The 23,886-nt window shown below is 34.3% G+C and overlaps 10 protein-coding genes and 1 non-coding gene across 11 annotated transcripts; 7 read left to right on the plus strand and 4 right to left on the minus strand.

The window, feature by feature from the left end:
* Window positions 1-95: 95 nt before the first annotated feature.
* RRT2 (diphthamide synthase) lies at window positions 96-1,232 on the plus strand (the record flags this gene model as incomplete). The annotated part of the gene is made up of 1 exon (XM_003687413.1): window positions 96-1,232. One exon carries the CDS (start codon window positions 96-98, stop codon window positions 1,230-1,232), a length of 1,137 nt encoding a protein of 378 aa, XP_003687461.1.
* Window positions 1,233-1,685: 453 nt separating this feature from the next.
* LSG1 (ribosome biogenesis GTPase LSG1) lies at window positions 1,686-3,632 on the plus strand (the record flags this gene model as incomplete). The annotated part of the gene is made up of 1 exon (XM_003687414.1): window positions 1,686-3,632. The coding sequence occupies one exon, from the start codon at window positions 1,686-1,688 to the stop codon at window positions 3,630-3,632; it is 1,947 nt and encodes a 648-aa protein (XP_003687462.1).
* A 1,034-nt stretch (window positions 3,633-4,666) lies between these two features.
* SRM1 (Ran guanyl-nucleotide exchange factor) lies at window positions 4,667-6,106 on the plus strand (the record flags this gene model as incomplete). Its single annotated transcript, XM_003687415.1, has 1 exon — window positions 4,667-6,106. One exon carries the CDS (start codon window positions 4,667-4,669, stop codon window positions 6,104-6,106), a length of 1,440 nt encoding a protein of 479 aa, XP_003687463.1.
* A 289-nt stretch (window positions 6,107-6,395) lies between these two features.
* HIS7 (imidazoleglycerol-phosphate synthase) lies at window positions 6,396-8,084 on the minus strand (the record flags this gene model as incomplete). The annotated part of the gene is made up of 1 exon (XM_003687416.1): window positions 6,396-8,084. The coding sequence occupies one exon, from the start codon at window positions 8,082-8,084 to the stop codon at window positions 6,396-6,398; it is 1,689 nt and encodes a 562-aa protein (XP_003687464.1).
* A 708-nt stretch (window positions 8,085-8,792) lies between these two features.
* Window positions 8,793-9,572, minus strand: CBC2 (nuclear cap-binding protein subunit CBC2; the record flags this gene model as incomplete). Its single annotated transcript, XM_003687417.1, has 1 exon — window positions 8,793-9,572. One exon carries the CDS (start codon window positions 9,570-9,572, stop codon window positions 8,793-8,795), a length of 780 nt encoding a protein of 259 aa, XP_003687465.1.
* Window positions 9,573-10,109: 537 nt separating this feature from the next.
* TPHA0J02120 (uncharacterized protein) lies at window positions 10,110-11,591 on the minus strand (the record flags this gene model as incomplete). The annotated part of the gene is made up of 1 exon (XM_003687418.1): window positions 10,110-11,591. The coding sequence occupies one exon, from the start codon at window positions 11,589-11,591 to the stop codon at window positions 10,110-10,112; it is 1,482 nt and encodes a 493-aa protein (XP_003687466.1).
* A 1,771-nt stretch (window positions 11,592-13,362) lies between these two features.
* TPHA0Jtrna7E lies at window positions 13,363-13,434 on the plus strand. Its single transcript has one exon. It is a non-coding gene; the product is annotated as a tRNA-Glu (tRNA).
* A 461-nt stretch (window positions 13,435-13,895) lies between these two features.
* CTI6 (Cti6p) lies at window positions 13,896-15,467 on the plus strand (the record flags this gene model as incomplete). The annotated part of the gene is made up of 1 exon (XM_003687419.1): window positions 13,896-15,467. One exon carries the CDS (start codon window positions 13,896-13,898, stop codon window positions 15,465-15,467), a length of 1,572 nt encoding a protein of 523 aa, XP_003687467.1.
* Window positions 15,468-15,653: 186 nt separating this feature from the next.
* VPS45 (Vps45p) lies at window positions 15,654-17,459 on the minus strand (the record flags this gene model as incomplete). Its single annotated transcript, XM_003687420.1, has 1 exon — window positions 15,654-17,459. The coding sequence occupies one exon, from the start codon at window positions 17,457-17,459 to the stop codon at window positions 15,654-15,656; it is 1,806 nt and encodes a 601-aa protein (XP_003687468.1).
* Window positions 17,460-17,945: 486 nt separating this feature from the next.
* TCO89 (Tco89p) lies at window positions 17,946-20,375 on the plus strand (the record flags this gene model as incomplete). The annotated part of the gene is made up of 1 exon (XM_003687421.1): window positions 17,946-20,375. The coding sequence occupies one exon, from the start codon at window positions 17,946-17,948 to the stop codon at window positions 20,373-20,375; it is 2,430 nt and encodes an 809-aa protein (XP_003687469.1).
* A 471-nt stretch (window positions 20,376-20,846) lies between these two features.
* RTT10 (tRNA (34-2'-O)-methyltransferase regulator RTT10) lies at window positions 20,847-23,861 on the plus strand (the record flags this gene model as incomplete). The annotated part of the gene is made up of 1 exon (XM_003687422.1): window positions 20,847-23,861. The coding sequence occupies one exon, from the start codon at window positions 20,847-20,849 to the stop codon at window positions 23,859-23,861; it is 3,015 nt and encodes a 1,004-aa protein (XP_003687470.1).
* Window positions 23,862-23,886: the final 25 nt, after the last annotated feature.

A 23,886-nucleotide genomic window follows, 5' to 3' on the forward strand; every position in this document is an offset into this window, starting at 1 on the left:
TCCACTTTAAAGTATCTTGCTAATTGGATTAACTCTTGTTTTCAAACTCCCAGGAACCAAAAAACAGTAGGAGTTCTTTAAAGTTTGAAATGGCAATGGAAGAATCTAAAACTGTAGCTGCCACATTAACAAAGTTTCCACCATGTTGTTTGAGGATATTTAGGGATAAATACATACTAGTGGGGACGTATGAATTAGATAAACCTACTGGTAATAGAACTGGCACAGTGGATGTGTACGACGACGAGTTGGTATTAGTCAATTCTTATCCATGCTATGGTGCTGTACTGGATCTGAAATTATCACCATTTGATGCGACTTTGGTAATCTCGGCCCATTCTACTGGTAATGTCATGTTGTGGAAGGTAGAGTGTGAATCTCGACTTGAATTGAAATTGATAAAGAACATCCAAGTCTTTGAGATAGAGACATTGATCACTTCGTTGCATTTTTCACCCTTGAAAGCCAGCACTGTCTTATTAACTGCAACTTCAGGGGAAGCAGTGACAATTAATATCGAGACAGGAGATGTTACATTTTCGTCCAACGCTGTGGAAGCATATTACTCAAAAGTAGAAACTAAGGCACTGAACGTTCAAGGTATATCCGAATCCATTGTCGAGCAAGATTCTGAACCATTCTCTACTAAACATTCATTAGAGTGTTGGACAGGCGAGTTTGGTGCATTACAACCTTTGGCAGACACCGTATTCACTGGAGGTGACGATGCCACAATAATGGGTCATGATTTAAGAAGTCACGATGTCATTTGGACAAATAATAGAATACACGAAGCTGGTGTAGTTGGAATTAAATGCAGCACCCAAACGTTCCGGACCTCGAAACCAACTTCGATCGTTACGGGATCATACGATGACCAAATCAGATCATTTGATTTCAGAATGTTGGGAGCAGACTCAATATACCCCGGCCAAAACATCCCGGTACTCAACTCACAGCAGTTAAACTTAGGAGGCGGTGTGTGGAGATTCAGCGAAGCACCAATTAATTTACAATACGAGAAGGATACGCTATTAGTCTGTTGCATGTATAATGGAACCAAGATTGTCACTATAAATGACTTGGAGACCTCTAATGCAGATGAACAATTCCAAGAGATACATTATTTAAAGAATGGACACGATTCAATGTGTTACGGTGGTGACTGGTCTTCCCGTTTCATAGCCACATGTTCATTTTACGACAAGTCTTTACAGAAATGGAACCCTTGAACCGCACCTCTCCCCCTGAAAACCAAAAGACACACAGGCACATCAACAAACCAACACATATACACACTTAAGAACAATACAGACACATACATATAATCTTAACATCCAATGTCTTATATAGAACACCACCATCATTACATAACATCATCACTTTAGTACCTTTTTTACTGTCTTGTTCTCTTACTGAAAATTTTTATACTTCCGCACTGTTAGCGGCGATGAGATGCCTCATCGAACATATCACATAACAAAACGGTAGTGGTAAGGTAATTAATAAGATATAACTTCTTGTGTAGTGTAAGATGTTAACTGTAGTTTAAGCTAGATTAGTTGGGTTCTTGCCATTGTTGTGTTGTTCTATTCAAAAGAGTTGTGACAGAAAAGCTTTTTAAAAGGTAGTCTGTAGTAGTTTATTTCAATTTTACTCCTGCCAAAAAAAAAAGTTATCTAACGATGCCTCCAAAAGAACTACAAAAGAAGTGGAAAGCCCCAAAGGGTCCCAAACCTGTTCAACGTAAAAACAAGAATACTATTGGGTTAGGTAGAGCCCTTAGAAATGCTCGTCAACAAGAAAATGCCATTGAATATTTACCGGATGGTGAGATGAGATACACTACCGAGAAGCATGAAGCTGATTGGGTTAAGTTGAGATCCGTTACTCAAGAATCTGCTTTAGATGAGTTTTTAAGTACTGCAGAATTAGCTGATAAGGATTTTGCTGCGGATAGACATGCTAATGTCAAAATCATCCGTTTAGATGCTGGTGTCGATAGTGGTAGCCAACCTGTGACTTTGACTAACGCACAACGTGAAACTTTGGATGCTAAACAAAGAGCTCATGCTAAGGAACTAATTGTGCCAAGAAGACCTAAATGGAATGAAAATACTTCCAAATATGAATTAGATAGATTAGAGAAAGAATCTTTCTTAGAATGGAGAAGAAAATTAGCGACTTTACAAGAATCTAATGATGACTTATTGTTGACACCCTTTGAAAGAAATATTGAAGTTTGGAGACAGTTGTGGAGGGTTGTAGAGAGATCTGATTTAGTTGTACAAATTGTTGATGCTAGAGATCCGTTGTTATTCAGATCTGTTGATTTAGAACATTATGTCAAAGAAACTGACGATAGAAAACAAAATTTGTTGTTAGTCAATAAAGCAGATTTATTAACTCGTAAACAGAGAATAACATGGGCAAAGTATTTTATTTCAAAAAACATTTCTTTCACATTTTACTCTGCATTGAAAGCTAACCAACTATTGGATTTGGAAAACGAATTAGGTGAAGAAGAATTTTTGAAACAATATTCTGCTAATGATTTTTATAATGAAATCAAAGAAGGAGAAGAAGATATGGATGGCGAAGAATTAGATGAACTGTTACGAGAAAAAATAAAGATCCTAACAATCGATCAATTAGAAGATTTGTTTCTGGCCAATGCTCCAAACGAACCTTTGATCACTCCTTTACCAGGCAAAGAATCCATAATTCAAATTGGTTTAGTCGGTTATCCAAATGTTGGTAAATCTTCTACTATCAACTCTTTAGTTGGTGCAAAGAAAGTTTCTGTTTCTTCTACTCCAGGTAAGACCAAACATTTCCAAACAATCAAGCTATCTGATTCAGTTATGCTGTGTGATTGTCCTGGTTTAGTGTTCCCAAATTTTGCTTACAATAAAGGTGAATTAGTATGTAACGGTGTTCTACCAATCGATCAATTGCGTGATTACATGAGTCCAAGTACTTTAGTAGCTGAAAGAATTCCAAAGTACTATTTGGAGGCAGTGTATGGTATCCATATTCAAACTAAATCTGTGGAAGAGGGTGGTACAGGCAGCAACCACCCAACTGGCCAAGAACTGTTAGTAGCTTATGCAAGAGCCCGTGGTTATATGACCCAAGGTTTTGGTTCCGCCGATCAACCTCGTGCTTCACGTTATATCTTGAAGGATTACATCAACGGTAAGTTACTATACGTGAACCCACCTCCTCATATAGAAGACGATACACCATTCACACAAGAAGAATGTGAAGAGTTCAACAGAGAGTTATACACGTTCGAGAAATTACCAGAAACCAGGAGAGACCAATTACGTGAAGCAGCTTTAAATAAAGGTATTGAAACACTGGATCTTGCACGTGATTTAGGTAAGTTAACATTCTCAGCCCATACTGGTGCAACTGAAGGTAAAGAAGCTAAGTCAGTGACTCACGGTGGTAAGCAAGCTGCATTATTCAACGCTGCATCAGATCTAGACAGAGAGTTCTTCGAAATGAATAATATCAAGGGTAACTTTGTAACACCATTCCATAAAGCTAGTAACACAAATAGTAAGAAGCATGATAAAAAAAATAAGAAAGCCAAAAAGAAAGCTGCCATGTACAGTGATTTTTAAGACATCAATAACCAAAATAAAATCAAGTAAAATATCAATCGAAAAAAAAATACATAGTAAGTAATCACATCTATAGATAACCTAACTATAAGTAAAATCATTATTATTATCACTATTATTACCACCATCAGTGTCACTGTCACCGTCAGCATCATCAACCAAATATCTTAACCCTAACCGGTTACCCCGCTCAAGTGACCCACAGCATCAAAAAATTTTTCATTTCGATCTCATCTCGAAATTTGTGTTGTATATAAAGGCATCGATTCTTTCAATTATAACAGAGGTTTCTTTCAGTTATCACAATTTGATTGTATTAACCTTTATTGTTTTTAAGTTGTTCTTCTTATTCTTTGGTAGAAAAAAGTAACATATAATGGCTCTTTTACACATTCTGACGTGTACTTTCTGGAACGTTTTGTTTCAATCCCACTCACTGATGAATAAGCTTAAGATGCCAAGAATAGATTACTATGCCCTTTTCGCTAACAACGACAGAAACCCACTGTTCGTAGTTTGATAGTAGGTGGGCGGACATATTACCTTTTTTCTATTTAATTAGTCTTTTTATTATTAATGCTCCATTGCTAGCAGAGTTCATTGCTCATCATTTAATCGATTTAGGATTATGAGGAAAATGGATCAACGATGTCGTAAATGGTTCTTGTATTCTTGCACTTTTTATAGTTTAAATCTTTCAATCTTGTTAAAACCAGGATAATAAATACCTTGTAAAGCTTGTGTTTAATGGTATTCAGAATTTCATTTTTATCGAAGGAGAGAGAGAGAGATGGTCGAGAGTACAAATTCACGCTAATTCTTTATACAGTAATAATCTGAAAATTTTTGATCCAGCATAAAAGCTTCTAATGAGTTCAATTCATCCTAAGATCATTTTTAATTGCCACTATTTAGTGAGTTCGAAACACCAAGATTATATCGTCAATAATTATTTAAACTTAGGATACTTGTAAGAAACATCAAGTCTTTTGATACTTGTTCAGCGATACCAACAATATATTACAAACTAAGAAATGGCAAAAAGAGTTATTTCAACTAGCGAAGCTACTGAACATGTCGCTAAGAAGGCCACCAAACCAAAATCACATATTTTAAATACCCAAGATGATTATAAGTCATTATTTCTATCTGTGCAACCATTGGATATCTTCTGTTGGGGAAGTGGCTCCATGTGTGAATTAGGTTTAGGCAAATTGGCCAAAAATAAAGAAGTTAAGAGACCAAGATTAAATCCTTTCTTACCTCGTGATGAAGCTAAAATTATCTCATTTACTGCGGGTGGTATGCACACATTGGCCCTTGATTCAAACAATGACATCTGGTCTTGGGGTTGCAATGATGTCGGTGCGTTAGGCAGAGATACTTCAGATTCTAAAGAAACTTTAAAAGATATTGATGATGTTGATTCAAGTGATGATGACGATGGCGATTTGAACGAAGCAGAATCCACACCTGCTAAAATTCCAAGAGAATCTTTCCCACCGTTAGCTGAAGGTCATAAAATCGTCCAATTAGCTGCTACTGATAATTTAAGTGCTGCTCTATTTAGCAATGGTGAAGTTTACGCCTGGGGCACCTTCCGTTGTAATGAAGGTATCTTAGGTTTTTATCAAGAAGATATCAAGATTCAAAGAACGCCGTGGAAAGTTCCAAAGTTTTCAAAGTATAAAATTGTTCAACTAGCACCAGGTAAGGACCATATTTTATTCTTAGATGAAGAAGGTATTGTTTTTGCTTGGGGTAATGGTCAACAAAACCAACTGGGTAGAAAGGTCCTAGAAAGATATCGTTTAAAGACCTTGGATCCAAGACCATTTGGTCTAAGACACATTAAATTCATTGCATCAGGTGAAAACCATTCTTTTGCTATCAATAAAGATGGAAAATTAGTTAGTTGGGGTTTAAACCAATTCGGTCAATGCGGTGTTTCTGAAAGCATCGAAGATGGTGGAATGGTTGACAAGCCAAAGAAAGTTTTGATTCCAGATGGATTGTCTATAAAGACTATTGCTGCAGGTGAACATCACTCCTTAGTTTTAACTCAGGACGGTGACTTGTATTCTTTCGGTAGACTAGATATGATGGAAGTTGGTATTGCCAAAGACAAACTACCAGAATATGTGTATAAGGACGAACATGGAAAGGCACGTTCAATTCCGCTTCCAACTAAGTTGGAATCTGTTCCAAAATTTAAAAATATTGCTGCTGGCTCTCACCATTCCCTTGCTGTTGCTAAGAATGGTATCGCATACTCATGGGGTTTTGGTGAAACATACGCTGTTGGTTTAGGTCCAGCCGGCGAGGATGTCGAAGTTCCAACAAGAATTAAGAACACAGCCACTCAAGAACATAACATCGTATTGGTCGGTTGTGGTGGCCAATTCTCTATTTCTGGTGGTGTCAAACTCTCTGAAGAAGATTCTGAAAAGAGAGCCGATGAAATGGATGATTAAACAAAAATAGAATGTAATTATATATCAAATATTCTAAATAAATTGAATATTAAAGAATACAGATATTTTCTAAAACATTTTATATATTCTATTTTGTACTATTATTAAAATGAATAAAGTAAGTAACTATTTAATATATACATAGACAGCAGTGATATCTGCAATATATATCATTTCCATACTTGAAAATAAAACTTAAATAAAAAAAACATCGTTCATAACATGTAATCATTAGCTAGATTAAAAATAATATCTACATATCTATACATTACTTGTCTAAATAATTTAATTATTTTTTGTTCATGCGAACCTTCAGGCCTTGTTGAATTAAATATTCCTTTACATCATTGACAGTATACTCTTCTCTGTGAAACATGCCTGCACCTAAACAAGCATCTGCATGACCAATTTCAAAACCATCTTTAAAGTCTTTTGGATTACCAGCGCCACTGGATGCAATAATTGGGATATTAACAGCTTGTTTTGCCAAATTTACCAATTCTAAATCATATCCTGAGTTGGAACCATCTTTATCAATACAATTCAATAAAATTTCACCAGCGCCCAAAGCCTCACATGCTCTAACTAATTCCCACACGCCTAAATCTCTAGATTCTCTTCCGCCTTTCAAAGTACATTGATACCAAACCCATGTCTGCCCTTTTTCATTTGGGAATTTTGACTTAATGCATTTATTTTTGGTTTCTGAGGGGTCATTAACGTATACTCTCTTTGGATCGACGGAGATGACAACCGCTTGTGCACCGTATGCTTTTGAGATAGTTTCAATAGGAGATGTTCCATCACCTTTACAGCCCGCTGAGTAATATTTTTCTGCTGCGTATACAGCATCTGTACCGATCGATACTTTGTCGGCACCCGATCTGAAGTATAATCCTGCAACCTCTAGGGCTTGAATGACCGTTCCATCGGTATCAACAATATCCTTAATTCCACCACCCACGGTAAGTGGAACAAAACATGTCTTTGCTGCTAATTTCAGGACATCTAACATTGGTGCATCCTTTAATGGACAATCTCTAAACGATGTGATATTTAAAAATGTGACTTCATCAGCACCTTGTTCATAATATTTTTGAGCCAATTGTACCGGTTTACCCAAATTTCTAACATCTTTTTCACCATTGGATTCTCTGACATCATATTGATCTCCTTTAGTGACAACAAGATCACCTCTATCATTGGTTCTAACATCTAAACACGCTATTATTCTTCTTGTCAAGCCATGATTAGAGTAATCATTGCCTAAAAGTGTCTTTTCTTCTACACTGTATGTATTTACAGATGGATGTGTTTGTTTTAAGAAGTTGTTAATGATTTCCAAACCTGCAGTGCTAGACTTTTCTGGATGGAATTGTGTGGCAAATATATTATCCTTTGAAATAGCAGCAATAAATTCTTCAGTACCATATTTTGCCTTTGCAACTTTCCAATTTCCAGCTCTTAATTTCTGTTCCGCCGTATCATTTAGTATCATTGCATAAGAATGGACAAAATAATATCTTTTGAATGAATCTAACCCGTAGAACAGGTCCAAATCTGGCGAATCCAAATCATTAGGAATGATACTATTCCAACCGATCTCCGGAACAGGCTTATTGTTATCATCATTTTCATTGAACTTCGATAATTTTAAATCAATGAAACCCAAGCCTGTACTTTCTGGTGACTCTTCTGAACCACTAAAGAAAGCTTGTAAACCAACACATATACCCATAATCGGTTTACCAGATTTAATATATTGATTAACAGGATCTTTGAACCCTTTTGAAAACAAATTATCTACGAAATGACCATAGTTACCAACACCTGGCAAGATAAGTCTCTCTGCTTTCAACAACTCTGGATCTGTAGCTTCACTAACCAATTTAACCTCATACCCTAAAAATTCAATTGCATTGGTTAATGATTGCAAATTACCACTTTTAACGTCAATAACGTGAACAACAGCACCCATGATTCTTTCACTAATTTATCACTTTTTTCTATTGGAATATATCCTTTCTCACTGAAATCAAACAAAAGAGAATGCAACTGTCTTTCAAATATTCATCTCATCATCTGAAACCTCTTCATGCAATAAACGATAACACACATATACGTATATATATAAATACTTAACGTCCATGTTTCAAGATCCGTAATACAAGTACAGTCAGGTTCTGAGTATTAACTAATATTACTCAACCGATATATATGCATCTCTGCACGGGCGTTTCTAAGAAAAAATCGGTAATGAGTAACACATCAAACAATTTCGAAAAGTTATCGATGAGCAGAAATGAAGACACACTGTTTCGAGGTCTTGGGCCATGGCAGAAGGTTACTCTCGTAACTCTGATGCTGACACTGACGCATATGGCGGGTTCTTTTGTACTCTTTTAAAGGAGTGGACACTGGAATGAGGTTCTAGTGAGTTCTGCAGCTAATAATTTTCAGAAAAGTTGTCTTTTGACTCTGTCATGGGAGATGTTTAAGAACTGTTAAGGTTTTTGAGATCGATACATCGACAAATGTATAGATCTATTGAAGCCAGTTTACTATTTGTTCTCATTCTTATGTCATCTTGGCTACATACATATATACATGTATAAATATAATACTAATTACTGCGTGTTTATTGAATTTTTAGTTTATTACATATGTGTTTTGGTATGTACTTTGATTATTCAGGTATGTATGTATCTTCTACACCCATGTTAACGTTATCATCGCTGTTTTGCAGATTACTGTAAGCGTCATCTTGGTTTTCGTTATTATCTGGGAAAGATTGTGGGAACATATCTTGATCAGCACCTTCGCTTTGCATGTGTTGTTGTTTTTGAGAGGGGATATGTTGATGTGATCCAAATCTATTTCTTCTTCCGCCGTTAAAGTTTCTACCGTGGTGTGAATGGTTGTGTTGATTAAATTTGTTTTGACCGAAGTTATTAGCTACCTCATTATTATTACCGATACGATTAGCCAGTGGAATAGCAAACCCACCTCTAGACGCATCGAATTCGAATTTCAATTCATCACTAACTTGGCCACCACTCTTGCCTCTACCAAACTGTCTTCCATCTTCAAAACCAGGATCTAAATCAATCGTGATAACTCTGTCGTCCAGTTTAGTGTCACCTAAATACTTCACAGCATTTAGAGCCTCTTCTGGAGTATTAAATATAACAAAACAGAACCCACATGGAGTAAATTTAAACCTATCTAGACCCATAATAATTCTTTTTATAAACCCACATTTAGAAAATAATTCATAAATTTGTTCTTCTGAAGTGTAAAAGGATAGATTACCAACGTAAATAGTACCTGATTTTGTTGACTCACGCAGTTGCTCCAAACCATTAGCACGGTTTTTTCTAGCCTTCTTCAAAAGATACAATGAAGGTTTATCCAATCTCTCAGCAGAGTGGTCATACTTAATTTCATCAAATTCCGCTAATGACATATCTAAATTTTCCTATCTATTTCCTTCTCTTCTAATATTTTCGCTTCCAAATCAACTAGTATATATATAATAACACAATTAACAGTCACCAATTGGTTTCAGCTCGACACCTGTTTACTAAGCCATTGAACTAATATAAACTATAAACAAGACCAGTTTTTGTAATGTATATACTCAATATTAATACTTTATATCATCGTTAACATCTGCTTCTTTAAAAAATTATAAAGCACAAAAACAATGCGACGCCGGGTAAACATAGTATAAGTTTACCAATTGACACTTCAACTAACCACATGGATCAGTGAATTGCTCGAAGTATAGATCTATATATTGTCCTTTTGATATATTTATTGTCCTTTTGATACATGTTAAAACGATATTTTAAATAGAAGTCAGTCTACTACAGTTCTCCCTAGAACACTAAATTTAATCCTCATGTTTTTTTAGAGAACTGTTGGAGTTGATAATACCAGAGTGTTGGGCATTGGTTGTTTGTCAGCATTGAGTCATTCAAGTCTTATTGGATGTTCCAAACTATTTCTTCTGGTTTTTTGGGTATTCTGTCTTTGTTTGTTTATTGTTTTGTGTTGTCTTTGGGTGATTTGAATCCCATTTCACATTAGATCGCCATTTGGAGTTCTTTTTTTGATCAGTGCCAGATGAGTTTGAAGATACTTCTTGACTAGTATTACCAATCTTAGTATTTGCTCGCTGATTATTGTTAGATTTCACTTGAGAAATCTTTTGATTGTCATTTAGTTCAATTCCCTTAATTTGTTGAGTTGCATTTATACTCGTAGCTAGCTCTACTGGATTTGACTTAGTGATTTCAGAATTTGTCTGTGCATTTGGCTTTGTTGTTACCAAGGTGCTGATTTTAATGTCTGGATCGATGTTTAAACTGAACTGTATCATATCATCTAGGGTTATCACATTAGTTAGATCAAAATGCTTGAGCGAATCCGTACTATAGTAAGTTTCTGCCATTTTGGTATATACGATTGCAGCAATATTTGGAGTACAGATTTTTTCAGATAATTTAATGATTCTTAAGAAATAAGATTTAACACTTTCATTCTCAGTCGGTATTATCTCCAGTAACTCTTTAGTTCTATTCTTATCAAGCTGTCTAAAGTCAACAAATCTATAAAGATTGTAAAGACAAATGGACCAAGGCTCTAGAGATCCATTACTGAAATACATCTTAGTGCTTTTACCACGATAATAACGTGATAAGTGAGCCGACCAATCGTGATATCTCACATCATTCTCTATTAGATACTCTTGTATCTCTAACAAATTTTGAATTGGAGGATTGTTTTGGATATCCACATCGTCAATATCAAAAATCATACTCTTTCTCAATGGCTTACTTTCAATATCATCCAGAGAGCAATTGCAACCTTTCAGTCTTTCATCATCTTCATAAATAATCAAAGATGGCTCACGTAAAGAAATAGCTTCCAAGACTTTATCAACTCTGCTGTTCTTAACTTTTCTCGGTTCCTTGCCTTTATTATAAACAGACACTTCATCGTTTTCAGGCATATCACTATAAGCGGGTTGATCTACAATATCATACACAGCTGGTTTGCTTCTTACTAACTTATTAACCTTTAAATTGTTTTCAAAATTCATGATTCCTTTAGCAACTTTCGAGTTGTGCCTAGTAGTCCCAAGCGTCTTTAAATCATTGCCCCTTGGTGTCCCACTTACTTTCAATCCCAACTCCCTTTGCAAATCTTGAATATTCATCTGCTGTACTGCATTAACACTACGTATCATATTAACTTCTCTCTCAATGGCTTGTTTACTCTCTTCCAATGTTTTAATCTTAGTGTTCATAGTGCTCATATGAACTATGCATTTCTCTAGCAACGAAATAATATCAGGAGAGTTAGAACCCATACCCTTGTCAGTGAAGTAGACTAGTTTCTCATTAACATGGTCAATTTTAGATTGTAGTTCTGAAAGGTCCTCAGAACTCACTGAAACGTTGGATGCTCTTCTCACCATTTTATTTACCTGTTTGTTTCAAACTCTCAATACAGTTTGGAGACCAAAGTATAGCAATGACTGTCTCTGACTACAATAGCATGTTCCCTACATAAATTGCACAACTGTCATATCTATACATAAAGTTTCAATTACTTTGCAATAACTTTATTTAAACATTGTTCTACTTGACACATCGACTAATTGACGCGTGCACCTTCATGTCCATTTTAGATGACCCATTAGTTCGAATAATGTATAATTAGTTCAACTTTGGGTTGTAGTAAATTATGAATACAAACTTTATAATTAAAGCAACGTTCTACATTGATTTGATTAGCCAGACACGATTGACCAGTATAGTGAATCTTATTTACGAATAATATCGTTCAATTCTATCTTGGCGAAATATAATTGTTGTACATGTCATAAGGCTTCGATGTTTAGAACAACCTCCATCGTTGAGGTGTCACACTGTATATTTAGTTAGGAACTTGCAGATTACTGTGGGCTATGTATTTGGTTGAACAGGAGTCATGCTAATGCCCAAAACCCGGTGTACAATTTGCCTTTTGGAGAACTTCTGTCTTCCTACGATATCTAGAAGTAATACAGAAAATATTACAACACTTCACAATAATACATAATCTGGCGGATAGCGTCTAAAGTATATGCAAAATGCAATATGAATGGACATCCACCAAAAAATGATACAAAATAAATTAATACTTGCGAATCTTTGTCTGAAGAACTCAAGTGGTTATTTGTAACCTCAGCAGTCAAGGTGATGTTATTATCTTCAGTAGTATTGTTATTTGAATTCGGACATACTTTTTTAATAGCAATCGACCAATTCTCGATGTGTGATATATACAGTAATAGATAATATATGTAACTAATGAAGTGAGCGATTGCTTGTCTTATATAACTGTAATCTTGTATTAGTTTATGTGGAGAAACAAGCTTATGTTGGGTAGTTCCAACATCTAAGTTAGTGTCATTAGCCACTTCAGTTGCTCTAGTATAGTCCATCTTCTTTATAGTTAAATAATCGATTGATTCTTTTATTAGTGTAATTAAACTATTCTATATAGAGTTAGATGCCCTCCTTATATATGAGTTGAACTGACAGTTGAATGAACATGTGTACGTGTTCATTCATCCTCCTAAGATCTTTAGTGCTGTATTGTACATCTGTGTTTATCGCGTAGCCATTTACATTGTAGTGAGAAATTTTCACCTACCACTTGGAAGATTGTTCTAGACCTTCTTTCCATTAGTAAGTGATCTATTAGTTCTGGACTCAAAGTGTCATAAACACTTAGTTCTGTCACATACACTACAATAATTCTGACAGTGATCTATTAGTTCTGGACTCAAAGTGTCATAAACTCTTAGTTCTGTCACATACACTACAATAATTCTGACAGTTTATTCACTTCACTAGAATACTTTAATGAATCTCGTGTGGATATTGGTTCTGTAAAAATATATGTCTACCAATAGCATTACAGGGTCGACTAAACTGCAACTGGATGCTTACTCAATTAGTTAACACCCAATTCAGAAAATATTTAGTATACAATTATACTAATGCATACTTCAAATTCAGACAATTGCCTCAAATTCTGATAAGGAACAATGACGATAATTATTCTGGTAGTAACAGTTGTGCTGGAGATCATACAAACAATAGCCTGCCCAGTAATACGTTAACATTTAGCATTCTGTTGAGATTATGTTACAGTAACTGTATAATGTTCGTATAAATAAATAACCTTGTAAATTTCTTTCCGATATAGTGTAACGGCTATCACATTACGCTTTCACCGTAGAGACCGGGGTTCGACTCCCCGTATCGGAGTTTTTTTTTATCTTTGTTTTAGACGCTTTCCTTGCATAATCATTGTCTTAAGCATACATATACATAATAATATCCCAAAACATGCAACTTGCATATATCTTACCGACTAACCATGTATTTGTCAGCACTCCAGTAAAATCCTTCATTCTTGCTATTGCCATCATCTTTATAAGCTGTTTGCTAAACTGAACGATTTTTCAATTTTTTAGGGCATTGAATATTTCAAAAACATACAACTGAGAACTTTAATAACAATATTTGTATTGCAATTTGTTTAAAACAATCAGTTCATTAAATATTGATCTGTTACTTGTGTTTGCCAGTGAAGCTAATTGTGCTATCAGTTTTCTATTTTGTTTATATCATACGATTGTTGAGTTGCTATAAGAAGTAACGAAAGGGCTAGTTTTTTTTTCAGAAAGCTTGGACTTTTTAATATACGTAACTAGAGTTATTTCAAGATGTCTAAAGAAAGTTATACCGAGGCAAGTGGAATAGAGAAGACTATTGCTGAGTCTGCCGATGCTAGAAACGATGGGGACGCAACTTTGGAGCGTCAGGAGGGAAAAGTTTTGCCTGAACAAGATATTGGTGATGTAGTTGAAGAAGAGGATGATGATGGGGAGACACGTTGTATATGTAATGAGATCGATCCTCCCGATGAATCAGGTCTTTATATTCAATGTGAGACTTGTGGGGTTTGGCAACATGGTTTCTGTGTTGGTATTAATGAAGGTGAGGATTCTACGTTGGACAAATATTGGTGTGAACAATGTAAACCGGAATTACATGATGTGTACACGGTTCCTAATGGAGATTCAATGAGATCACATTATTTACCGATACAGAACAAAAGAAATAAAAACGACAGGAAAAAGAGGAGTGAACGAACTAGAAGTAATAGAGAAGAAAATGATTCAAAGCGAAACGACGAGGAAGCAGCATCGAATAGTAGCACTAGGTCTAGATCAGCAAATTCATCTACTATCAGAGAACACAGGAATCAAGAATATGAAGCTAAGATTGAAGATGATCCTAGTACCAACCAGGACGATGATACCAGAAATGACAATATACAGGACCCACCAGAGGATAATCAAGATGAACAAGATTATGAAATATCAAAACGCGATAAATCAGCTAATGGTGATGAAAATGACATTAAAGATGAAGAGGACGGTGACAATTCTACTAATGATAACTCCAGAAGATCTCAGAATAGAAAGAGAGCAACATTATCTGCAAGGGAGGAAAAACAATATCAGCTAATGTTAGAGAAGGCCATCAATGAAAGTAGAAGAACTTCAAATCCGGAAAAACAGGATAATGAGATTGATTTTGATACAAAGGATAAAGATAATGGTGACGTAGAAAATCAATATTCAGAATCAAATAGTACTACAACTTTGAAAGTTAGTGATAATAACTTTGGTGCAAACCAAGTTGGGTTGGAGGAAACTCCATCGTCTCTTGAAGGATTGGAAAATAAAACATTAGAAACAGAACTTGAGTCAGAAAGGCAATACAGAAGGAGAACTAACAATAGATCGGATATAGTATCCTCTGATGATACAGAAGGAACTCCAAATTTAACCGACTCTTCTATCAGATCATTAGGATCAACCGGGAAAAGAAGTTCTGGAAGAAAATCGCAGAAGGTAATAAAAAGAGCTGGTAGAAAAAGTATAAAATCTGCAATAACAAATGCTGCCTCTACTAATAATAGATTTGAACCAGATGTAAACAAACCAGTAAAACCAAGATTACCACCGCAAAGAACTTCAATGAAGGAGATGAAGAGAAGAGTTGCTGCCATACTAGAGTTTATATCAAGAACCCAATGGGAATTAAATGAAGAACAAGAATCAAAGGAAGATTTAGTCAGGTTTGTGGAGAATCAGCAGTTTATACAACAAGTTGAATCCATTTACGAGACGTCAAATAAAAATCTAAAGTTGATGGATGAATTGACCAGGGATCTTTTACTTTGGGGGGATAAATATAATAGTTATTCTTCAAATAGTAATGAATAATGCATATGAAACATTTTTTCAATGTCATCCAAAATTACGAACTATCATAAATTACAAAATTACTTATGGCCCCCCTCAAAGTATTTTCTGAGCATATGTACATTCTATCCTATTATATTCTGTAGATAATGTAATATTAAATCTAACTATTTAAAAGTTATCATTAATTTAACTATATAATTGTATTTAATCGTTTATAGAATTTAGATAATCCTTAGTTGACAAAATATCAGTACCACCTAATATCAATCTTATATTACCTTCTGAGCTTTTCATAGCTTCATTAAATTCATGAACTAGTCTCGATTCTTCAAATGTAACACCACCAACCATAAATATTACTACATCTTGAATTGGGTAATTGTTTGATGCCTTTTTATCCTTCTCAGAAGAGATAAAGCTATATTTTTTGGATGAATGGATGCTATTTTGTGATAACTGAGTCAGAAATTCAGAAATTTCTGGAATATGCTGCATATATACATTATTGGACGTTGAACCACTCTTCTTATCATTCCTGCCCATTCTACTATTAAAACGTTTGGCAAGCTCACTCAATAGATCTTCTTTCTCTTTCTTATCTGAATTGCCATTGCTCGAGTCATTAGACTTACGCAACTTACCTTTATCGTTTGCCATCAAATGGAAATGATGTACAAAATTGATTTCTTCGATGGATAAACCAGAATTTTGGAGATTATTTATTAAGCTACTAAATTTTTGTTGGTTTGCATCGCCGATGCAGCTACGCAGTATGTAGATGCATGATAGTTTCATTTTATAATAGTTATTCAATTTTTCTGTGGGCTGCAATAATAATTGGAAAAGCTGTCGAGTTACAGTCTCATCGTTGTCATGAACAGCAATATTCTGTTCCAATTCACTTAATTCCCAAATGTCTTGTGTTTGCAATTGTCTATCTAATTCACCAACTATGGACATATGTTTTGCAACATTACCTGATAGTTTTTTAAATTCTGGGTATTTTTCAATGAAGTTTTTAATATCCTCCAAACTACCAATTTGACTGTTAGATTTTGTTTTGTCCTTATATACTGAGACGTATTGTTTAACTTTATCACCTAAATCACCAAAGTTTAAGTGCATGGTTTCTTTATAAAAAGGATCCTCTCTTGGGGATAACGTTACTTTTGCTAATTCCTTGTCAATTCCTGGTACATTTGATAAATCTACAACATTCCTTTTAATTCCAATGTATTCTTTAATCATAGATTGATATGTCCAAGGTTGTAAAAGGGGTGTCAATGGATCGTTTTTACGATCTAGAATAACAAGCAGTGGTTTAGAATCTCTGGCAGGGAAATCAAATAGTGTCTTCGCATTTTGATCGATTTCATTACTCACTTCTTTTGCTAGTTTTGCAGCTAACTTACTATTATTTTCGAAGACAATCTCTGGCTTCAACTTTAGTGATAACAGTAAAGATATTAATGAATTTGTAATATTTTCTAAACCAGCTTCATTCCAAACTAATGTTTGATTTGAATACAATTTGTTGGATGGCGTGTCCAGAGAGAATAAGTCATCATTGAATATTTGGTAGTCTTGGAAGATTTCTTCTACTTTGACGACTACTTCTAAATTATCAGCTTGTGCTAGTCTTTCCAATTGTGATTTTGAGACAAAGTTATTGAAATAAATATAGTACTCCGCATACTTTGGATTCATCAACTCATCTATTAATAATTGCATAGTCTCTTCTGTAGGTTTTACATATACGATACATTTGACATATCTCATTGTATTTCTGTTCCTGTTTTCAATGCTTTCAATTAAGTATATATCCTTAGATAATAGTTCGCTTTGAGTGGTGCAAACAGAAATCGTAGGAACAGTGTTCTTATCTAAAAGCAAAGCCTTAAGTTTTGGAACATCATGATCTTGGGTCAAATTGTTCTGAGTACTCTTTAATCTAGATTCAGATTTAGAGATCCGGTTGATATAATAGTTTGCAACTTCAAATAAATTCATCTGACTCTTTTATCTCGTTACTCAATAATTATGGTTCTGTACCAATCGATTTCTAATTACTTTAAATTGCTAATTGCGTTTACTTGGGTTAGTATTTAATAATAAGATAGCAAACTTTAATTATATTTGTATCATAAACCATATCTTATCCTCCTTTTCTTATGACAGTTGCTAGCATTGATTTTAAATTTCCTGTCGAAGGTTTACCTTATTGTTTTGAAAAATGAACGATATGCTAATAATTGAAAAGTTAACTATAGCCAAATGTATTAAAATTTATATTTAAAAGGAACAGAGCAGGATATTATTTGATCCACAAAATGATTAACGAACATAGTACAATATATGATCACTCATAACAGTGTATCTTATTTGGGAAATTCAAGCAAGGCTTGGCACTTTAAGATTTCGATACAATTTACACATCTTTATTGGATTGGTTCCTATAAATAAAGGGAAAGGTGACTCGAATAAGGTATTAATATAATGTCAAAACATAGAGGAAGAAAAAGTAATCCAACTGAAGATGCAACATTTTCTTCACCAGCCACTGCGGAAGGAACTTTAGGCACTTCAGCAGCTTTTACAAAATCATTGGAAACATTTTCTCCTGAGGGAGTAACAGAGAAGGCTACTGATTTCTTAGCTACTGACGCAGTAGGTCAAAAGGGACCCAATTCTTCAAGTAGCAGTCATGTACATATTAAACAGTTTTCAGGTAGACCTCGTGATAAGAGTATCTCGAGTGTTAAGAACTTATCAAAAGGGTTTTCACACGACATTCAACATGAAGTAGACAATGTAGGTTCAAAATATGGTTCTTTTAAGAAGTCAAAGAGTACAGATTTACTATTTAGAAGAAGAAATATCAGTGGTTTAAACATGACTTCCTACACCAATCCAAAGCCAAATGACTTAACAGAGACAATCGATGGTGTGATTAACAACACAAGCGGAAGTAACAACAATGATAATTACACTGCCACTAATAATACTGGGAATCCAAGTTATGGATTAAAGCCAAGAAGAAGCAAAAGTACACATTCTGTATTAGAGTTGCATGAGGCAGATGAATTGTATACTAATGACTTAACTACAGATGAAGAGGTTGAATATTTTACAGAAGAAGACGAAGATCAAGGTTCACAAAAATCAAAGACAAATATAAGTAATAATTTACTTTCACAACAAACAACTGCCCATAGTGACAGATTTCCAAATCACGATGCAAAGAAAATGCATCCAGTTCATTCTAAGCTTCTAAAAACTAACCAAATAAAAAACAAAATACTGTCAGATACACATCTGTCACAACTGAATCATGCTGCTAAAATTACAGACCAACTTAGTTATAAGCCACCTTCCGATATGATCAAACCATCTCATTCAAAATCCAAAGTTTTAAACACGACAACATCAAATAGTGAAGGCAATAAATTGAATGAAGATGATATCTATTCATCTAATAAAACAAACAACGATGATACAGATATAATTAACGATAATGAAGAAGATGACGAAGAAGATGACGAAGAAGATGAAGAGGATGAAGATGCTATAGGAGATGACCTTATTGGAGATATACCGATTGAACAGGTGATGCAAGATACAGTTGTTCATAGTTTGAAAAGACAAGCAAATATGTTTTCTGAACTTAAAAATAATAATAATATATCGAAAAATCCTGATAGCTCGGTGGATAATACAAAAGGAGGTGAGAAGCAATCCTTTAATGAAAACTATATTCAACCTGGGGCAGGACACACTGACCAGTATATACCAGATATGATTCTTTCTCAATCCATGGGGATTGAAAGAAAGTATGATGATTCTACAAGATCTGCTAGGTCTCTGAGTTCCAACCACGAAATAACCAAAATTACAGAAGGTGAGGTATTAAACACGCCAAGCAAATTAAACGATCCTTCAAATACAATCGATGAAAATCAACTTTATCCTGGTTACTATGGAAACACTGCTGATTTAACAGAACCTAGGAAACCTAAAGACATTAAGACCAATATTCCGATAACTGACGATAATAATAATAATTTTCAGAGTTTTTCCAATAGCATTTCAAGTTTGACTAATAATCTACAGAAATCTAATCCTGAGGGGTTTTTCTCTCAGAATAAAACTGTTAGTTCACCAACCTCCAAACAAAAACACTTTTTGTCGAATACGATTTCGAGTCTAAAGCCATCTTCAGGAAGAGGTTTGAATAGTATCAAATCATCACACAATAATGATAACATCAACGAGTCCAGTTTGAACAATTTTGCAAATTTTTTGAAATCTGATGATATAGATGGTGACTCTAGAACTCAGAAGAAGTTATTATTACAAAGAGAGAATTCCATTTTAGATATTAACTTACAACATGAAGATAACAACGCAATATTTATGGCTGGCAACATAGATGCTAAGAGAGAATTTGAACGTGTTTCACATGCTTACACAAATTTGCGTAGATTTTCTAATCCTTTATTTGATGCCTTAATCAGGTGGGAATTAAGTTTTGATAATAGTAGCCAAATATCAAATTTGTCAACTACAAATGATCTTAATGAGCTTTTATTTTCGAGTTACAGTTCAAAAGATGATGGTAAATTGAACAAGATTTTACCTTCTTCGGATTATACAAATCTTCATCGTACATTAGCAAATTTATGGAATCAAGAATCCAATAAATTCAACAGTGAGAACAACCCGTTGAGTAAAGTTAATAAATTAACAACAACTGGAAACAATATACTGAAAGGCCAACCTCCTCAACAACAAAATCCACAAAGTCTGAGAGGCGTAATGGGTTCAAGTACAGCATTGCATAACTTAAGGAATATAAATTCTTTACAACCGACTACTAGGGCTGTAAATAGAAGGCTCGAGAATTCAAGGAACATCTCACATCGTTAATTGAAAGTTACTGAATAACGATTATAGTGTATTTTTAAGTAGAAAGAAAACATAATCATATGTAACTACAAAGTGAACTAACTGGGGGTAATATAAAACATTAATTTTGACAATATAGTTGTCATTTAGTATATTTATATGTGCTGTCTAACAATGCTTTCGAGTAATGTTACTAGGATAGCATATAACTCGTATTATTAAAGAACCTTAACTATCGATACCTTCATAGTCAGTGGTTACCCGAATATCAAAAATTTCACTTCAAAGAAGACCTCATCGCATCTCATCGCATCTCACCAATATTATAGTAAAGTTGGTTAAAACAATCAATGGAGACGTTCAATAAGGTTAGTCAAACACCGCATTTGTTAGATGTACAGTTGTGCTATCGATCTGTAAAACTTACTCTTTTATCCTTATTTATTAGAGGCATTATAAAATATCGAGAAGAAAATTCGGTGTTGGTTCGAGATGCAAGAATTAAACCATGTTGGTCCTTCCTTATGCGTGAAATTTCACAAAGAATTTGTATATGCAGCGTATGGTCCTTATCTTCAACAGTACAATTATAAAACTAGTGAATTGTTGAACCAATGTTTGATTTTCAAGGAAAATAAAGTCCATGGCTTTGATATCTCTGCGGATGGAAAAAACGTTATTGCATATGGTGCTAGATCTGTCTCTATTTTAAGTTTAGAGAGCATCAACACATCTAAATCATTAGTGGATAGAGAGCAATTGGTGGAAGAGTGGGTGATAACCGGTACGTTTAGTAAATTAGGCGATAAAGTTTTCTTATTAACTTGCTACAATAGGGTCATCATTTGTGATTTGAAATGCAATGTCATTGGAATTAAATCTGTGCCAGAAGAAAAATCGATATTATATTCTGGTTCTATCGAGGTACTGTCAGAAGATCGTGTTTATGTTAATGCAGGTACTGTTATAGGTGGTGTAATTGTTTGGGATCTATTTTGTGAATCTATATTGCATACTTTACAAGGTCACGAAGGGTCTATCTTTTATGTGACATCAAGCGATGATGGAAAATACATTGCAAGTTGTTCTGACGATCGTTCAATTATACTGTGGGATATGGAAACTGGTGAGCAACTATCCACTGGTTGGGGTCATACGGCAAGAATTTGGAATTTAAAGTTTTATGATAATAATACTCAATTAATCAGTGTATCAGAAGACTGTACGTGTCGTACATGGGCAATTGAGACATTGAACTCAGATGAAATTAATTTAGTACAGAAGAACATATACGAAGTACATCAAATTAAAAACGTATGGGGTCTTGATGTATGCAATTCAGAAATGATTGCAGTCACTGCAGGTAATGATGGTAGAATCAAATTGGTAGATCTGTTACAGGCTACAAGATATGGTAATGAAAATGAGTTATTCTCTCTTGGCGATATATCTTCTTCTGCTAACGTTGAATTTTCAAAAGATGAGTTAATTAAAGGTTTTGAATGGTTTTCATTTGGCGCAGTGGTCCATACATCATCAGGTCAACTGGTAACTTACAATAGACAGTCTTTTTCATGGTCACCAATTGCATTATCTGAAAACATGGAATCATATTCCATTAGTGGAGGTATCCAAAGTAAAAATACTGTTGTTTTCTCTAATAATAAAAATGATATTATTCTGATAAGATTCAATTCAAAAGGTCAGCTAATTAAACTGGCAAAACATACATTAGAATATTTAGCCAAGGTCACTAATACAATGATAAAAGACATTGATGATGATACCTTTTTAATTACTTTGGAATCACCAAACCCTAAGGATCCATTTGTGTGCCTGATAATTCAAAATGATACTTATGATGTTAATGCTGAGCATAGATTCAGCAAGCCAAGTAACTTTGTCTCTGCTTCTTTAGAATTATATGGAAATTATCTATTGGTAGGTGCTAGATATAGCTCATTGGGTATTTTTGACCTTGACGACAATCATAGAACGCCGGTAGTTATAAGGAAGATATCTGCTGGGGACACTACTACATCAGTTAAATTTATTGAGAAACAATTAAATATTCCAATTTTTTCAATCACTAATAGAGATGGATTTTACGATTTTATCTCTATTAATTTTGATATAATAACTAATGATAATAAAAACTTTTATGATATAATTCATCAAAATAAAGTTGCAAAAGGATTCTTAGAGGGTGCATATTTTAACGACAAAAACGAATATATCGTTTATGGTTTCAAATCTACTTTATTTTATATCTTCAATGAAACTAACTCATATGAGTTAGCCAGTCAAGTATGTGGTGGTTCACACCGTCAATGGAAGTTATGTGATGATGGTTTAAACAAAATTTTGTTGTATAACAAAGGTTCGAATATTTATTTTCGCAGAATCTCTCAAAACTTCACTCCTGAAGTCTTACGCAATGGTTTACATGGTAGAGAAATTAGGGATATTTCAATTTTAAAGGAAAAGACTTATAAAAACGGTTATTTATTTTGCACAGCTTCTGAAGATACAACTGTTAGACTGTCACATTTTAATAACTTGAATGGTACGATCACTAATTACTGGTTAGAGAGACAACATGTTTCAGGCCTACAACGTTGTAAATTTATTAATGACGAATTTATGGTTACATGTTCAGCCAGAGAGGAATTATTCTTGTGGCATATCAATAACGAAAGTTTGGATCGTGCCTATATCGCAGTAAGACAATCGTTACCAACATCGACAGAGAATCCAGACTTACGAATTATGGACTTCGACGTAAAATTCTTAGAGAGTAAAAAAGATTTCATATTAACGTCAGTATATTCTGATTCTGTTATAAAAGTATGGTATTATAATTTTGCTTCTAATTCATTTATATTATTAATGGAAGGAAAATATCAAACATGTTGTATATTTAATGTTTCTTTAGAAATATTAAATAACAAACTATTATTGATCATTACTCCAACAGATGGGCATGTTATTGTTTATAATATCACAAATTGTATACCATTCGAAGTTGTTCCTGGAAATGATTATCTTCGTGATAACAAATTAGAGATTGTTTTATCACTGTTACCAAATCATGATGTTAAGTTTCCAGTTCATCAATCTAGTATTAAAACAATCTGTACGTTTGTCGATAAAACAGACAATAGTGTAACATTATATACGGGTGGTGATGATAATGGTTTGGCAATTGTTAAACTGAATGTCGAAAACTCTACTGACAAAATTGTTGGGAAGGTGGTCTGTTTTGAGAAGAAAGCTGCTGCTTCTACCATCACATCAGTCAATTTATTTAACAACAACACGAAACTACTAACAGCGTCTGTTGATCAAATAGTTAGAATATGGGATGTTTGTGGTGATAAATTAGTTCAAGAGCAAAGAAAATATACCACTACAGCAGACACAGGTGTCGCAGATATTGTTCGTCTGGATAATGGTAGTGATATTGCATTGATTGGTGGCGTTGGTCTTTCTATTTGGAAACTATGACCACGATGGTAAAGCGCCACTTTTA

Source organism: Tetrapisispora phaffii, chromosome 10 (assembly GCF_000236905.1).
Source record: "Tetrapisispora phaffii CBS 4417 chromosome 10, complete genome".
NCBI lineage: Eukaryota > Fungi > Ascomycota > Saccharomycetes > Saccharomycetales > Saccharomycetaceae > Tetrapisispora > Tetrapisispora phaffii.